Raw genomic sequence first — 19,042 nt, forward strand, 5'->3', positions numbered from 1 at the left:
TAGGAAGTCAATCAAACCTCTGACCCCACTTCTGCCTTGATGTATTTCTAAAACACTTCCAGACAAATTTGACTAACCTCAACATGCAAATGTAATTTCAAAAGTCTTCCGTAATATCGCTGTCTGTATACAGTCTCTCCCTCTGTAAACTGCTTTGAACTGGTTCTGGTATAGCAGTATATAAAAATAAAGTTATTATTATGAATTTAATTTTCTATGCCGTTCTTCCAGGGGAGCTCAGAACGGTTTACATCAGGGGTCTCAAAGTCCCTCCTTGAGGGCCGGAATCCAATCGGTTTTTCAGGATTTCCCCAATGAATATGCATGAGATCTATGTGCATGCACTGCTTTCAATGCATATTCATTGGGGAAATCCTGAAAACCCGACTGGATTGCGGCCCTCAAGGAGGGACTTTGAGATCCCTGGTTTACATGAATTTTTTCAGGTACTCAAACATTTTTCCCTATCTGTCCCGGTGGGCTCACAATCTATCTAATGTACCTGGGAAAATGGACCAGGTGGCCCGCTCAGGGTTATAGGGGACAACATGAGCTTGAACCCACAACCACAGGATGTCGAGGCTGTTACCCTGCACAACACTCTCAGACATCATATGGTAGAAAATAGCAAGGCAACCGTTGCCTGATAGAGATGGCAAACAAAGTTAACAAAGCATGGTATGGGGGAGACATAACATGATGAATGATGGAATTGTAGTGTTACAAGCATGGCTGACAAAGTGAGACGTGACTTGGCAAAAATGGCAAGGTGTGCATAGCATGGAAGACAAGTAAACACTGGCAGACATGAGAGATTTTGGCCTGGTGGACAGAGTGTGGTGAACAACATAACGTTATATTTATAGAGCGCGTTACCAAAAGATTATAAACATTAAACATAATCGTCTATTTGAATGGGCCAGCTAGTCAGGTTTTTCTAAAATGTCTGCGAGCAACAATGATCGAAATTCTTTTTCATGCTAAAGAGTGATTTAGGAATTTCTTGCTTTTCCAACCTTTTACAGAAGGGAAATTGGATAAAGATGGTGAACAGTATGATGAGGTGTGGAAGAACATTTGGATCGGCACACTCAAAGAGAATCGGGAAGAGGTGAGCTCAGTAGACCTACGCCCCGAATCACTACCTACTACGCCTCTGGATTATTTTAGGTTTCCCCCTTTCCCCTCCTGTTCCTATCTGTCCTTAATTTTGTGTTTAATTTGCTTCACTCACTCCCCCTATGGTCTATTTTGTAAAGTTTTAACTTGCAATCCTATCTTTTTTATTTTTATTTTTTTTTGTAAAAATTTTAATTTTACTCTGCTCAGAAGTTTGACTGAGTGGTATAAGAAATTTTAGTAAAACTTGAACCTTGAACTCTGTTCATCAGATTAGTCCCTCTTCTCTGTACCACCAACTCCAGACTCTGTCCCTATGCCTACAATAGGCTGCCAGAGTCACTATGTCATGCTCCGTCTCTACCAGTCTTCAAATCCAAGCTAAAGGCCCCCTTTTTTGAAGCTGGGTTTCAACTCTTAACCCCCACTCACTGTCTGATACCTTCCAGAAACTCCCCAACCTTGAGATGTCTTGTCTGTCCAAATTAGATTGGTGGCTCTTCTGAGAAGGAACTTCCTCTTGAATGTTAAATTTATAGTGCTGCATCTGCCTTTCAGTGCTATAGAAATGGTAAGAGGAGTGGAGATCTAACTAGGGCATTTTTGAAGACCGATGGGTTGAGGAGATGGTGGTGGGAGAGAGAGAGCAGTGGTGGGACTGGGAGTGGAGTTTCCTCCAGTGATTTCAGAAAAGGAGGCAGGACCTTTTCAGGTCATCAAGTCTTGTGGCCCAAACGACCCCCATCCCATCTCTGAACCACTTCAATTCTTTTGACCAACTCAGCAAGACTCAATACACCAGTAACATCCACCGTCAGGCTTCTGCTGCCGAACTGGTCCTCGGCTTTGTTTGCTATCAGTCTCTCTCATGCATCTCCTTTCAGATTTCTGTACCCCAAGTGCATCATTCTGGTGGCCATCTTTGTGCCACCCAGAAAAAAGGCAAGCTTTTCCTTCTAACCCTAAGCCAGCTTGGGCCTTCTTCAGCTTAGGACCGGCCATGGGCCCCTGCGCATCTGGCACTGGGGAAGGGGGCAGGGGTGCTCTATGGGAGCAACGCTGAAGCCTAAGCCCCTTTTTCGGCTCTGACAGCAGGAGTACGCGGCGCTGTACGGCCGAGGCCGGCCCTCCCTGGGAACGGCGAGGCGTGGGGGGGGGGCGCTAGGACCCGCTGGCAGCGGGGAGGGGGCGCTAGGACCCGCCGGTGGCGGCTCGGTGCTGGAAGCGGAGGGGGGTGGGGAAGCGGGCCCGGGGGCTCGGGCCTCTGCTCTGCGGCGTGGCCATGGCGGAGGAGGACGACGAGAACTGGCTCTACGGGGGTGAGTGCCGGGGGGGGGGGAAGGTCGGGGAGCTACAGGGACCAGAGAGAGAGAATAACCCGCCCCTCCCCCACCTCCGGACAAGCTACTCACTGGATGCGGAGCTGGAGGGGGGGGGGCAGCAGAGCAAACCCCAGAGCCCCCTCTCTAGCCCTCGCCCCTGATGCCAGAGCAAGGTTTAAAAAAAAACCAGGATCGCCAGGATTCTCATTGAACAGTTTTGAAATCCGGGTAAATAACAGGATCCCACGGATCCTGTCCTGGTTTTATCCAGCTCCCCTGATAGCTCCTGTGGCCCGTTACAAGGTCTCTGCCAGGAAAGCCCCTATATATAGGGAGGGGGGGGGGTCAAGCCTGAGCTTTCGGATGGTAGAGCGGGGTGAGGGGCGGCTGCAGCTCGGTGCCTGGATTTGGGATGCTGGGGGCTATTCACCTGGGCTTAGGATATTGTGATGGTCGCCTGTATTAGGGGAATTACGGTCACGGCGACCCCAGCATTTGCATGTTTTTAGTTCTGGTACAGTGGATGTTTCCTAGTCCCCAGGGGGGCTATCGAAGTGAGTTGGGTTGAGGCGATGGAGGAGGGTTAAGGGACTTCCCAAGGTCACAAAGAGATCTGAACCCCACGTTCCCCTTTCTCAGCCTCCTCCGCTTCTAATAGCATGGTGAAGGTGGCCCTTGTTGAGCTCCTGAATCTTGGACCTTTATTTATAGAGAGATATTTGGATTTACAGTAGTTCAAGTTGCATTCACATACACCACTAAGTATCTCCCTGCCCCCAAGGGGCTTCCAGTCTGTTTGTGCCCGAGGTAATGGAGAGTTACAGTAAGTGACTTGCCCAAGATCACAAGAAGCAACATCAGGATTTGAACCTGACTTCCCTGGATCGCAGCCCTTTGCCCTAATCATTTGGCTTTACCCCTCAACTCCCACTATATCTGGGATGATGCCAGAGAGGCCAAGTTGGGTTCCAAGCTGGAGATTTTATAGTCCTGCTTTCGAACTTAAACCCCAAAGTAGGATGGGACTTGTAGTGCTGATTTCCATGGGCAGAATCGGGCACCACACTGGAAGTACTCACCAGGATGAGGTGGTCAGAAATCCCAAACTGTCCCCAAATCTCCAAGCCAGGAACTAACTTGGCATCTCTCTCTAATAGGGCAGTGGCGGCGGCTCCAGCTGAGCATAACAACATAAGAATTGCCGCTGCTTGGGCCCAGCAGTTCGCTCACGCGGCGGCCCCCAGGTCAAAGACCAGCGCCCTAACTGAGACCAGCCCTACCTGTGTACGTTCCAGTTCAGCAGGAACTTGTCTAACTTTGTTTTGGGGATGATAATGGAGCAAAGGGGTGAGGAAGCTCTGGCTGACTGCCTTTATTTTTCATAATATGGTGGGGGTGGCCACGCTTGACTGCCTGTATTTGGGCGCTTATGATGGGGGCATCCCCGGCTGAGCGCTTGATTCACAACGGCCAGTTCTGTTTGTCTGAACAGGTGGAGTAGGGAAGCCAGAGTTCAATCCCGCTGATATCCCTTGTACCCATAGGGAGGTCAAGTAACTCTCCAATGCCTTAGGTACAAACTAACCCCCCTGTTTCCCCCCCCCCCCCTTTTATGAAGCTGCGTTAGGCTTTTTTTTATCACCAGCTGCAGTGGTGAAAGCTCCAATGCTCATGGAATTTCTATGAGCACTGCTGCGGCCGGCGATAAAAAAAAAGCCTAACCGTCTTTATAAAAGGGAGCCTTGGATTGTTTCTTTAAGTTTCAGGTTTCTTTGTTATTTGTTTTTTTGTTTTTTTTTTAAATCTTTATTCCTTTTTATTTCTTTCAACAAGTGTACAGTATTATTACAATTAATTTACATAACACACTTGGCATTCTTAAACAATATTATTATACATGTTTTTATTCCCCCCCACCTCCCACCCTTTTCCATATCAATAAAATATTCCTTCCAAATTTATATATAATTATACATCCCTTTTTGATAATACAATTAATCTGACATGAAATCTGTCCCTCCCCCCATCCTTCTTCCTCAAACACTTTAAACATTTTATTATACCCAGTAATGCACAACAATAAATATCCCATCCTATTACATATATCTCCTTATTTTTCATAACAACATCTTTCCAATATTTTTCCCTCCCTATCCCTCCCATCCCATCCCATTTCTATATATTATCCCCTAAGGAAAAAGAATAAACTTTACTCGTTATAATATTCAATTAATGGCCTCCACACCTCTTGAAATCTTTTAAAATACCCCCTCTGTATCGCAAGAAATCTTTCCATCTTATACATATGACAAACTGAGTTCCACCAAAAATTACAATTCAATCTAGAACAGTCTTTCCAATTAGTTGTTATCTGTTGAATTCCCACTCCCGTAAGAATCAACAATAATTTATTGTTTGCTGCAGATATTTGGCATTTGGCCCTCATACACATTCCAAAAATCACTGTGTCATAGGATAAAGCCACATGACTCTCCATCAACATATTAACTTGATCCCATATCCAAAATGCCTGAATACATGGACAATAAAATAAAAGATGGTCTAGAGTTCCAACTTCAATTTTACAATGCCAGCATTTATTAGACTTAGAGCAATCTAATTTTTGTAATCTAGTAGGGGTCCAGAATGCTCTATGCAACAAAAAGAACCATGTTTGTCTAATAGATGCTGACATCGTACCTTTAATTCTCCAAGACCAAATACGTGGCCATTGAGATGCTTAATCTCAATGCTCCAAATATCTCTTAATCCATTTTTAGGCTTCTTATTCAAATAATTAGATATAATTTTATATCGCTTTGCGACCTGGTGACCCAGAAAATCTGCCTGGAAACATAAGAATTCTAAGCTGTAATGATCATTTAAAGATTTCCATTCAGGGAACCCCACCTGAATAGCCTGCTTCAATTGCAACCACTTATAACTTTGTTTTTTATTCAGACCATATTTATGTTGCAATTGTGAAAACTCAAGCATCTTACCATTATCAATTACTTCCGTTAATGATCTTATACCTGCTTTAATCCAATCTTTCCAGACAACCTTAAACCCGCCTATTTGTATCTTGGAGTTTACCCAAATAGTCTGTTGTTTCGATTTTAAAATAGAATCAGTAGTTAATTTGTCTACAAACCTTAATGTTTTCCAAGTCTCCATTAATACTCTATTGTCCTTACGTATTTTAGGCACTTTTATACCAAGCAAAAGATCAAGCCTAAGTGGAAAGATAAGTGATCTCTCCACCCTTAACCACTCTGGTAATTGTTCCAAAAGCTCTGGGAGGACCCAATACATACCTTGGCGCATGATATAGGCCTGATGATACCTATAAAAATTGGGAAAATTTACCCCACCCTCCTCAATTGGTCTTTGCAAAGACACTAAAGCCACTCTTGCAATTTTACCCAGCCAAATAAATTTAACCAGAATACTATTTAATTTTTTATAGAAAGACCCCTGAAAAAACACTGGTATCATTCCCAATTGATAGCAAACCACAGGCAAAATCATCATTTTAACAGTTTGTACTCTTCCCCACCAGGACAAATGTAAAGGATTCCATTGCTCACACAACTCTGTAACTTTTTGTAATAAAAATTTTTCATTTATTCTCATTGTCTCTTCAAGTGTTTTATTCAGCCAAATACCTAAGTACTTTATTCCATCCTCTTTCCATATAAAAGGGAAAGAATCAAGTATACCTTTTGTACAATGCACATTTAAAGGTAAAATCTCTGATTTAGTCTAATTTATTTTGTATCCTGAGAATTTTCCAAATGTATCTTTGACCTTCAGTAGACATGGGATTGTTGTTTCCGGATTCCTCAAATGAAGCAAGATGTCATCTGCATAAGCAGATACTTTATATTCCACTCCAGCACATGGAATACCCTGTATGTCCTTTGCCTGTCGAATAGCTAATAATAAGGGTTCAAGAACTATATCAAAGAGCAAAGGAGATAATGGACAACCTTGTCTAACTCCCCTCTGCAACTTAAAAGCATCCGAAAAATTATTATTTATATATAAGCGAGCAGTTGGGGAGCTGTACAATGCTTGTAACATTTGTATAAATCCGGATCCAATACCAAACCATTCCATAGCTTGATACATGAAATTCCATTCTACACGATCAAAAGCCTTCTCAGCATCTAGTGAAACCGAAAAAGCCGGATCATTAATTTGTTTTGTTAAATAATATATCTGAAATGCCAGTCTAGTATTATTAGAAGAGTGTCTCTGAGCAACAAATCCAGTTTGATTCATTCCTATTATATGCGGAAGAGCTTTAGCCAATCTTAATGCTAAAATCTTAGCTAATAATTTACCATCTACATTTATTAAAGATATAGGCCAGTAGTTTGAAACCAATGTTGGATCTTTATTTGACTTTGGCAAAACAATAGTTAAAGATTCTGCCATAGTGCCTGATATACAACCTTTATTCAGTTGATCCTGATATAATTTTAATAAATACGGTAATAGGGAAATTTGAAATTCTTTATAAAACTCTACTGTAAATCCATCTCCACCTGGAGCGGTCCCAACTCTAAGGGATTTCAATGCCATTTGTAACTCTTTTAATGATATAGGTTTATCTAAACTTCTTTTTATATGATCAGGAACCTTAGGACCTTCAACTAAACTCAAAAAATCCATCCCATCTTTCTCTTTATTTAAATAAGACTCCGAAGAATACAATGACTTATAATATTTTAAAAATTGTTTTAATATATTTCCAATTTGAGAATGAGAATTTCCTAACTCATCTTTAATTATGCTTATTTTCTCCTTCCTTTTCTTTGCTTTTAAATAATTTGCCAATAATCTTCCAGCCTTATTTGCACTTTAGCTTTTTCTGAAATACTGCCTGCATATGGAAAAGGAGAGCAAAGAATGAAAAACACAGAGGACTTTAATAGATGGCTCAGAGCCTGGTGTCATCAAGAAGGCTTCAGGTACATAGGAGGATGGGGAAATACATGGAAGGACAAGAAGCTATATATTGCACTGATGGGCTACATATTACTACAGCAGGAAAAAGAAACCTTGCAGAGAAATTTAGACAATATTTTTCTAGGCATTTAAACTAGAAGGTGGGGGTGGTGTATGTAGAGACCACCCCCGGCAAAAGAAAAGATGTGATAGTAGTAAAGGCTGCAACAAAAGCAATATCAGCAACTCATTTCTTAGTATTGCAGCGGAAAGTGAAACGACACAAAAATCCATACGAAAAAGGAGATTATCGCTGAAAAATAGCTGGAAAGCGATGACCACAAATGCTCGCAGTCTAAGCAACAAAGTTCATGATCTGCAAGCCCTGATATTAGAGGCAGATCTAGATATTGTTGCTATCACAGAGACATGGTTCAGTGAATCACATGGATGGGATGCAAACATACCGGGATATAATCTTTTTAGGAAGGACAGAGATGGTCATAAAGGTGGAGGAGTAGCTCTCTATGTAAAGATCAATATCCAAGCGACCGAAATGCAAGGGACCTGGGGAGAGGAAGAAGCGATATGGATTGCTCTGAAAAGAGAAGATGGAACTTCTATCTACGTGGGTGTAGTCTACAGACCTCCGACTCAATCGCAGCAAATTGATAAGGATCTGATTGTGGATATCCAAAAGTTTGGAAGGAAAGAGGAGGTTCTGCTGTTGGGAGATTTCAACCTGCCGGATGCGGACTGGAATGTTCCGTCTGCGGAATCGGAAAGAAGTAGGGAGATTGTGGATGCCTTTCAAGAGGCTCTGCTCAGACAAATGGTGACGGAACCCACAAGGGAAAAAGCGATATTGGATCTGGTCCTCACAAATGGAGAGAGTATCTCTAATGTTCGAGTGGGTGCTCACCTGGATAGTAGCGATCATCAAACGGTTTGGTTTGATATAACGGCTAAAGTGGAGAGCGGCCGCACGATACTTAAAGTCCTAGATTTCAAACGTATGGACCTTAATGCAATGGGAAAGTACCTGAAGAAAGAGCTGTTAGGATGGGAGGACATAAGAGAAGTGGAAAGACAGTGGTCTAAGCTGAAAGGAGCGATAAAAATGTCTACGGACCTTTATGTGAAGAAAATCAATAAAAACAAGAGAAAAAGGAAGCCGATATGGTTCTCCAACCTAGTGGCTGAGAAAATAAAGGCGAAAGAGTTGGCGTTCATGAAATATAAAAAAAACCCAAGAAGAGGAGAGCAGAAAGGACTACAGGGTGAAACTGAAAGAAGCCAAGAGATATGTTTGGCAAAGGCACAGGCGGAAGAACAAATGGCTAAAAATGTAAAAAAGGGAGATAAAAATTTTTTCAGATATATTAGTGAAAGGAGGAAGATAAAAAATTAAATTGTTAGGCTAAAAGATGCTGGGAACAAATATGTGGAGAGTGATGAGGAGAAAGCAAATGTGCTAAACAAATACTTCTGTTCTGTGTTCACAGAAGAAAATCCTGGAGAAGGACCGAGATTGTCTGGCAAAGTTACATGAGAAAATGGAGTAGATTCTGCGCCGTTCACGGAGGAGGGTGTTTATGAGCAACTTGAAAAACTGAAGGTGGACAAAGCGATGGGACCAGACGGGATCCATCCCAGGATACTAAGGGAACTCAGAGAGGTTCTGGCGAGTCCTATTAAAGACTTGTTCAACAAATCTCTGGAGACGGGAGTGATTCCTGGGGATTGGAGGAGAGCGGATGTGGTCCCTATTCATAAAAGTGGTCACAGGGATGAAGCAGGAAACTACAGGCCGGTGAGCCTCACTTCAGTTGTTGGAAAAATAATGGAAGTGTTGCTGAAAGAAAGGATAGTGTATTTCCTTGAATCTAATGGGTTACAGGATCCGAGGCAACATGGCTTTACAAAAGGTAAATCGTGCCAAACGAACCTGATTGAATTTTTTGATTGGGTGACCAGAGGGCTGGATCGAGGACATATGCTAGATGTAATTTACTTGGATTTCAGCAAAGCCTTTGATACAGTTCCTCATAGGAGGCTGTTGAACAAACTTGAAGGGCTGAAGTTAGGACCCAAAGTGGTGAACTGGGTCAGAAACTGGCTGTCGGACAGATGCCAGAGGGTGGTGGTTAATGGAAGTCGCTCGAAGGAAGGAAAGGTGACTAGTGGAGTCCCTCAGGGTTCAGTGCTGGGGCCAATCCTGTTCAATATGTATATAAGTGACATTGCTGAAGGGTTAGAAGGAAAAGTGTGCCTTTTTGCAGATGATACCAAGATTTGTAACAGAGTAGACACCGAAGAGGGAGTGGAAAATATGAAAAAGGATCTACAAAAGTTAGAGGAATGGTCTAATGCCTGGCAGCTAAAATTCAATGCAAAGAAATGCAGAGTAATGCATTTGGGGATTAATAATAGGAAGGAACCGTATATGCTGGGAGGAGAGAAGCTGATATGCACGGACGGGGAGAGGGACCTTGGGGTGATAGTGTCCGAAGATCTAAAGGCGAAAAAACAGTGTGACAAGGTAGTGGCTGCTGCCAGAAGGATTCTGGGCTGTATAAAGAGACTGTAAGAGTAGACTTCCTTCTACTGACTACCCAGGTAGTCAGTAGAAGGAAGAAGGTGTTGATGCCCCTGTACAGGTCATTGGTGAGGCCCCACTTGGAGTATTGTGTTCAGTTTTGGAGACCGTGTCTGGCGAAAGACGTAAGAAGACTTGAGGCGGTCCAGAGGAGGGCGACGAAAATGATAGGAGGCTTGTGCCAGAAGACGTATGAGGAGAGACTGGAAGCCCTGAATATGTATACCCTAGAGGAAAGGAGAGACAGGGGAGATATGATTCAGACGTTCAAATACTTAAAGGGTATTAACGTAGAACAAAATCTTTTCCAGAGAAAGGAAAATGGTAAAACCAGAGGACATAATTTGAGGTTGAGGGGTGGTAGATTCAGGGGCAATGTTAGGAAATTCTACTTTACGGAGAGGGTGGTGGATGCCTGGAATGCGCTCCCGAGAGAGGTGGTGGAGAGTAAAACTGTGACTGAGTTCAAAGAAGCGTAGGATGAACACAGAAGATTTAGAATCAGAAAATAATATTAAAGATTGAACTAGGCCAGTTACTGGGCAGACTTGTACGGTCTGTGTCTGTGCATGGCCGTTTGGAGGAGGATGGGCAGGGGAGGGCTTCAATGGCTGGGAGGGTGTAGATGGGCTGGAGTAAGTCTTAACAGAGATTTCGGCAGTTGGAACCCAAGCACAGTACCGGGTAAAGCTTTGGATTCTCACCCAGAAATAGCTAAGAAGAAAAAAAAATAAAAATTTAAATTGAATCAGGTTGGGCAGACTGGATGGACCATTCGGGTCTTTATCTGCCGTCATCTACTATGTTACTATGTTACCATAATACACCACCTGCTGAGCAAAAATATCTTTCCTTACTAACCCAGAGGAAATTTCATTATATTCACATTTTTTTTTAACAATATTTGAAATGTCTCCTGTTCCCATTTATTAACCAATTTTAATTCCAAATTCTTAATTTCTTTTTCCAAATTCACATATTGTTTTCTTAACAGTTTCTTTTTATATGCAGAATATGATATAATTTGTCCTCTCATAGTTGCTTTGAAAGCATCCCATAAAATTCCAATCGAAATTTCCTCTAAATCATTAAGTCTAAAATATTCATTTATTTTATTTTGAAATTCTGTGCAAAATTTAGAATCAGCAAGCAATGTATTATCAAACCTCCATACAGGTTTGGAATTATCTGGATCTACTAAATTAACTTCTATCCATATACCACCATGATCAGATATTACTATTGGTTCTATGTCAGCTTTTATAACTTGCTGTACCATCTGATCTGAAACAAAAATATAATCAATTCTTGAGAACGATTGATGAACATGTGAACAAAATGTAAATTCCCGATCATTAAAATGAAGAATACGCTATATATCTTTTAAATTACATACTTGTACCAAATTATCTAATCCCATTGATTTCATTATTCTACTAGGCTTTTTATCCATTATTGGATCTATAACAGCATTGAAATCCCCAGCCACCACTAAATTAGTAGTAGCCAGTGGTAAAACTAATTGTTGTAGAGATTTAAAGAATTCACTTTGATTCGAATTAGGTGCATATATATTTAGTAACGCCATTGTATTACTGCCCATGCTCATGTCAACAAGTAACCACCTTCCTTGAGGATCTGCCTTACCCATATTAAATGTTGCTGGACATTTTTTATTAATCAATATTGCAACTCCTGCCTTCTTTTTTACCGCTGGTGCAAATAAACATTGTTTTATCCACTTATCTGTCAGCTTCATAGACTCTGTTCCAGACAAATGTGTCTCTTGCAAGAAACATATATCTATATTTTGTTGTTTAATATATTCCAATACCTTTTTCTTTTTTATAGGGTGATTAAGGCCATTTACATTCAAAGAAAAAATTTTAAAACCCATTTTACAAATAAAATACATATATAATCCACTCAAACATAAAATATACATTTTTTCTTTTTCCTTAAACCAATATATGAGTCTCCCCCCTCCCCTCTTTCCCCCTCCCCCCTATTCCCATCCCCCACCCTCCCCTCCCCTAACACAAATGCAAACTTCGAAACGCACATATTACTGAGCAAAAAATAAACTCCCCACAGGCAATAACATACTCATTTTTCTTTCTCTAATCTTTCAAACAACCAACACTAAATTCTCCTGCAGTCAATCCATTCTTCAATACCCTAAATACCCATATTTACTATAATTCTTTATTATATACTTCCCCCCTCATTCAAATTTCCAAACATTCTTCCATCCTATACCTCTAATATATTTATAAAAGGATATACCCAATATTTCGGAAACCATTTCTTACAATATATACCCCCCCAAGATTAATATTATTATTTTATTTATTTATTTATTTATTTTTTGTCTAACCTAAGTTTCTCCCAACTTCAATGGAACATACATCACTCCATCCTATAATATTCATTTTTTTTTTTAACCTTACCTCAAAAGAAGGATCAAACATTTCAACCAAGCAGACCTCATATTTTTTTAAAACTCTCATTAATTTTCATTGTATCTTCAATCTATTACAGTCTATTCTCCATTCTGCACAACTGTAACACTTGTACATCTTCATCCTGCTGTTTCAGTCTCTTATTCCATCTTCTTGCAGATTGCTATTTCATCTTTCTCCAATAAAGTATTTTTGCAACATCATCCTTATATCTCAGTCAATTTCAGATGCAAATTGTAAATCTAAATAATGCTCAAGTCATTTCCATCAGTCCATCTTCACATCTTCTTCTCTTTACATCAATAGTCTTTTGTATTTTTATCTTATTGTATTCTAAGTTCCCACATTTCTCCAATGTAGCATTTATGTGTCCTCATATTATTATCTCAGTCACGCTCAAATGCAAATTATAAATTCACATTAAGAAACCATCCAAATCTTATAATTGTTCCTCATATTTTCTTCACTTCCTATATGATCCATCCCTCTTCTTACCTTGTCAAAATCTTCTTTTCTTCTTGTCTCTTTAAAATTTTTCATTTCTATTCTTTAAATCTTGTTTGAAATGTTGATCCCCCTTAAATCTAGCTGCAACAATTTTCTAGAAAATATTTTTCTCCTTTTCTATTTTTTTTTCCACTTTTTCCTTCTTTATAAAATATCTTTCAATTTTCACTCAAAAATATAAACCAAAAATAATCTAAGTATATTATTTATTACATTTTCTAAATACTTTCATGAAACCATAGGCAAATTATATTGATCTAGAAATTCCTGTAATTTGCCTGCTTTTTCAAAATTATAAGTTTTATTCTCATAAGTTACCCTCATAATAGCAGGGTATATCAATCCATATCTTGCTCCCATTGTTCTCAGTTTAGGTCTTAAATCCAAAAGCTGTTTTCTTTTGTAGGCTGTAGCTTTTGCAAAGTCAGGTACTATAAAGATCTTAGAATCCTGGCATTTAAGATCCTTGTTTGTTTTAGCCAGCTTTATAATCTCTACCACCTGCTGATGTCTTAGCAGCTTAAAGATTAGTGGACGGGGACCCTTCTGACTATTTGATCTTTTCATCGGTATCCGATGTGCTCTTTCTATCTCCAAAGGAAAAGAACTTTTAAATGGCAAGATCTTTGGGATAAAATTAGTCACAAATTGAATAGGATCATTCTGCTCAATCCCCTCAGGTATCCCAATCAGACGCAAATTATTCCTTCTTTCACGATTTGATAAGTCTTCAAACTCCTTTTTCAACGCCTCTATTTCTCTGTGATCTTTTTTACACACCAGCATCTCTGCCTCAGATTTCTCAGCATGCTTTTCTAACTGCTCAATTTTGAAGTCAACTGCCTGCATTCTATTTGTCAGACTCTCTATTTCCTCCTTCACCACTATTATATTTTTAGCGTTATCACTTACTATTTCTTTAATTTTCTGAAGTTCATTCATCAAATCACTGTTATCAATTTCTTCCTGAGGCAACGGGACCGCTGTCGGGGATACCGAATCCATTTTTGTTCTTTTTTTACTTCCTGCTCCTGAATTCACCGGATTACTTTTACTAGTTTTACCCGAAGCCATTTCTTACTTCAATTCTCTCTTTTCCTTCACTTTTCTTTAATTTTAACTGCCAAAATCTTAATAAAATTTGCCTGTCACAACAGAGCTAATCCTCTACCCAGCCATCTTTGTGCGCTGCAAAGTTCTAGAATCCCCTTTGTTATTTGTTAAACTGCCCATCAGGAACTGGCTGAGCAGTTTACTTAAATATACATATAAAATTAATGATATAGAATCATGGAAAGGTTTGGAGAAGTACAAAGGATAGTGTTACACTACAGGATGTTCCAATGCATCTGAAAAACCGGCCTTTGACTAGTAAGCAGGGTAACTAATTAACGAGAATACGTCTTTCTATCAATTTTAAATCTGATTAAATAATCCTGCAGTTTTATGCAGTTGGGCAAAGCCTACTATTTATTTATTTACGAGGGTCATTTCATAAATAATGCACACTATTTTTTTTGTTTTGTTTTGTATTTACATGTTGTTTTCAAGTATTTCTTTACAATCCTTCAATATAATCTCCCTGCTTTGCAATGATCGAGTCCCAACGTCCAGGAAGCTTCATTATTCCATCCAAGACACCGTTTTTGTTCAGTTGCCGAATGGCTCGGGTACCGGCGGAAGAAAGCTCTTCTAGAGATGCAAAACGATGTCCACGCATAGGATGTTTCAACTTTGGAAAAAGGTCGAAGTCTGATGGACTCATGTCTGGACTGTAGGGAGCATAAGGTAACACCTCCCAGCCGTATTCGCATAGTTTTTCAATGACGAGTGGAGAGTTCCATCTTCCCCACGACCAAAAAAATGTCAATGAGCTCAATGAAAAGTCAAACAGATGATAATTTTTGCTTATGATCATGAAGGCATCATCATCACAGACAAAGTTCCATGTGGAAGAAGTGTCACAGCAGTGCATTGTCAATTTTTGCAAAAAATGCACAAAACCCGACCTCAGTTGCTCTTGGCTGGGCCACTCATTCTTCACGACAACGCACGCCCTCACTTAGGGAATGTCGACATTGAAAAACTATGCGAATACAGCTGGGAGGTGTTACCTTATGCTCCCTACAGTCCAGACATGAGTCCATCAGACTTCGACCTTTTTCCAAAGTTGAAACAACCTATGCGTGGACATCGTTTTGCATCTCTGGAAGAGATTTCTTCCGCCGGTACCCGAGCCATTCGGCAACTGAACAAAAACAGTGTCTTGGATGGAATAATGAAGCTTCCTGGACATTGGGACTCGATCATTGCAAAGCAGGGAGATTATATTGAAGGATTGTAAAGAAATACTTGAAAAAAAAATAAAACAGGTAAATTTAAAAAATAGTGTGCATTATTTAAGAAATGACCCTCGAAATTCATTTTCTGGCCCATTGTCCCCAAAGAACTCAGAATGGGTAATTTCACTTGGGGAGCCTATCTGGATTCCTTACCTCCTAGAGATCGTAGCCGCCTTTTGAATTCTCTTGACTAGCTTTGCTAGTGTTCCACGCGCTTGCTCCTGTGGTCAATCGCTGCCCGCTCTCCTTTGTTTTTTGTTTTTTTGGGGGGATGGGGGATCCCCCCTGATGTAGCCCGAGGGACACAAGAGTACGGGCCTTTGGATCTGGGAGACTTTTTGGTTGTCTTTTGTATATTTTCTGGAGGGAGACCCCCCCGGGGGGGGGGGATATTGTTTTGGGAGTTTGGGGGGTTGGGTAGGGTGGAGGGTGTCAGGGGGATGGGTTTGATTCATTGGGTGTGTCTGAAAATTGTGTATTGTTGGATGTTGGATGTCCTTTGCTCTTGTATCTTTTTTGATATTTTGTATTTTTCACATTCGCAATAAAAAAGATTTGAACATAATATACATAATTTCTGTACAAGTTTATGATATAAGCTTTTATCCTAACTTGATACATGCTAGGGGCTAAATGATACAGTTTACTGGTTACAATTTGCTATGATTGTCTTTACGATGCAAGGTTTCCAGTACAAGTTATACCTAATTTGACACAGAAAGTTTCAGTGTACGATACACGTTATTCTTATGTGACAGATACTGGTTCTGGTACCAATATACATCTCTTTGTACTCTATTGGTCAAGCGTAGGGGTTTTAGGTGAACGGGTATGTTTTTATTGCTTTCCTAAAGCTGAGGAGTCCTTCAAGGGATCTGATCTGCGGGGACAGTCGATTCCAGTGGCTCGGTATGAAGTGGGAGTTTTGTTTCTAATGTTATCATATTTAATTTGTCTAAATGTGGGTAAACTAAGTATTTATTTATTTATTGGGTTTTATTAACTGCCTTTATGAAGAGATTCACCCAAGATGGTGTTCAGCAAGTATAATTCAACATAAAACTTACAGTTTTGCTAATGGCGTAACAGTAGTAAAAAGTCCAAATATACGCGCAAATACAATGAACGAGGTGAAGGCAGAATCAGTAAATTGAAACATTAATGAGACTATCATGGGCAGTTCTCGTTATTCGCGGTAGTATGGTTCCCGAAAATGTTCCCGAACCGCAAAATCACGAATAACGAAAAGTTGAGTGTATGGGGAAAACAGAGGTTAGGTTCCATCAGTACACATTGCGCCTCAAAACCATGGAAAGTGAACAGTGGATCCTATTGGGAAAACAGAATTAGGTTCCTTCCTAGGACAGCACTTAAAGTCTCTGTAATTCACTCTCCAGACACTTGGGGGCCATATCTGCAAACAGAGCCTGACCGCAAAGTGAAAGTGAAAGTACACATTGCGCCTCAAAACCATGGAAAGTGAACAGTTGATCCTATTGGGAAAAAAGGATTAGGTTCCTTCCTGGGACAGCACTTGAAGTCTCTGTAATTCACTCTCCAGACACTTGGGGGACATATCTGCAAACAGAGCCTGACCGCAAGGTGAAAGTGAAAGCAAAAAAAAGCTGTTTTTTAAAGCACCGGCCTGTAAATACGCAAACACAGAACCGCGAATAGGGAATGTTGGTTGCAACTGATGCAACCGCGGATAGACAAAATCACACATTGTATAGCCGAGGGGCCAAGGGCAGATCTTAAATGGAGACACGATGGATGGTTAAGAGTCAGTTGGAATTAGGGTTACCAGAAGTCCGGATTTCCCCGGACGGCTTTTCGAAACCTGGCACTTTGTCCGGGTTTTGAAAAGCCTCCCTCAAAATTGCCGTCGGGCAGGAGGTGCGCATGACATCATTGCGTCGCATGCGCGGATGCCATCTTGCTTGACCAGAGCAGGGGACAGGGCGGGGCTAGGGTAGGATTGGGGCGGGACTGGGGCGTGGTGGGGTGAGCCTTGGGGTGGGTCTAAGGCAGTGGTCTCAAACTCAAACCTTTGCAGGGCCACATTTTGGATTTGTCGGTACTTGCAGGGCTGCAGAAAAAAATAGTTAATGTTTTATTAAAGAAATGACAACTTTGCATGAGGTAAAACTCTTTATAGTTTATAAATCTTTCCTTTTGGCTAAGTCTTAATATATAATATTGCCATTTATAGCTAAAGAGACATATGATCAAGAAACTGTTTTATTTTACTTTTGTGATTATGAAAAACATACTGAGGGCCTCAAAATAGTATCTGGCGGGCCGCATGTGGCCCCCGGGACGTGAGTTTGAGACCTCTGGTCTAAGGGGTCCAGATAGATGTGTGGCTAAATTCAAGGCAAGTTATTTGTGCAGTTAAACAAGATATAAGGACTGATTTAATTAGTGTGTGTGACAAGCTAGATATAGAGCAGAATGAGTGTATAGTCTGTCGCCCTATGTATTAAAAGCTTGGAAGAAGAGCCAGGCTTTCATCTGCTTCCTGAAGTAGAGTTAAATTTAGCCCCTCTGGGAGTAAGTTCCAGAGCGTGGGGGTATCACATTGTACAATTTCTTTTGATGAGAGGACCTCAGAGGTCTCAAAGGTGTGCAAAGAATTAGCTTATTCTTTAAGTATTCTGGCCCATTTTGTCTGAGGACCTCAAAAAAAACCAAACAAACATTGAGTTTTAAAGTTAGCCCTTTAAGGTACTGGTATCCAGTGTGGTTTTTGCAGGAAGGGTGTGATGTGGTCAAGCCACTTGCAACCTTTAATCAGTTGTGCTGCAGCAGCGTTCTGAATTAGTTACAGCTGATGCAAACTCTTTTTGGTCTGGCCTGTGCACAGGGCGTTACAGTAGTCTAGTCGTGATGGTTAGGCGTTACAGTAGTCTAGTCGTGATGGTTAGACTCATTTTTTTCAATCCATACAGCTATTTTATAGCCGCCGCAGTTAATAGAAACAGGATCAGAGTGGGTGATGAGTCTAGAAGTATCCCAAGATTCCTGACCTGTGATTTTAGGGAGAGTTCATATACATATATATGGTTGGGGGGGGAGGGGTTAGTCAGACTATTCAAATTAGCTTTGTAGCCCTGAACTAAAACAGAAAGCAAGAGCTTAAGCAAGGGTCTGTGTGTACCATACAGTAAAGATGCCAGAGTGGTTTCATATTGCTTCTTTTCTGGTGGGAGGGGAGGGGGGGGGGGCTTGGGATTCTTTTAGAAAATGTCTCAGTTTTGTTCTTAATCACAGGAGCCAGTTGTGTGGGGACCGTTTGGTTTGAAAAGTTGGCCCCTCTGGTTTAATCTGTGAGAGGTGTTCAGGGCTGTCCCGCAGACCTGACTCCCTGCATTAAGCTGTCCCTGCTCACCTGAGCTGCCTGCTTCCTTTGTATTTCAGCGTATTGCATAGAAGGCAAGGGACATTCAGCTCCCCAGAGCTTCCTCTCCTGCCCCTCCTGTAAACAAGGCTTGCTCACTGCAACATCTGCTCTCCCTCTCCCTCTCTCCAAGCCTGCTGGGGATGTCTTGCTTTTAAAACTGTCTCCGTGCCAGACTGCTGGTCCTGATTGCACTTCACGTTTTGATTTCGTGCCTTAATTTCTTACTTTTAATATTTGAATGTGATATTTTTAGATGACAACATTGGCAAAAGAGAAGATGGGACAATCTCGGGGTAAGACTTTTGGGTTTTTTTCCTTTCTGCTGAGAAATC

General features: G+C 40.9%; 1 protein-coding gene across 1 annotated transcript in view; it reads left to right on the plus strand.

The window, feature by feature from the left end:
* The window catches only part of CHIC1 (cysteine rich hydrophobic domain 1), a 78,643-nt gene that overhangs the window by 57,781 nt on the left and 1,820 nt on the right, over nucleotides 1–19,042 (plus strand). Inside the window, exons 6-7 of the mRNA XM_033945613.1 lie at nucleotides 1,026–1,111; nucleotides 18,964–19,003. Of these exons, the coding sequence (XP_033801504.1) occupies nucleotides 1,026–1,111; nucleotides 18,964–18,967 (90 nt within the window). The 3' untranslated portion in view covers nucleotides 18,968–19,003. The remainder of the gene's footprint in view (nucleotides 1–1,025; nucleotides 1,112–18,963; nucleotides 19,004–19,042) is intronic.

This window comes from Geotrypetes seraphini, chromosome 5 (assembly GCF_902459505.1).
Source record: "Geotrypetes seraphini chromosome 5, aGeoSer1.1, whole genome shotgun sequence".
Lineage (NCBI taxonomy): Eukaryota > Metazoa > Chordata > Amphibia > Gymnophiona > Dermophiidae > Geotrypetes > Geotrypetes seraphini.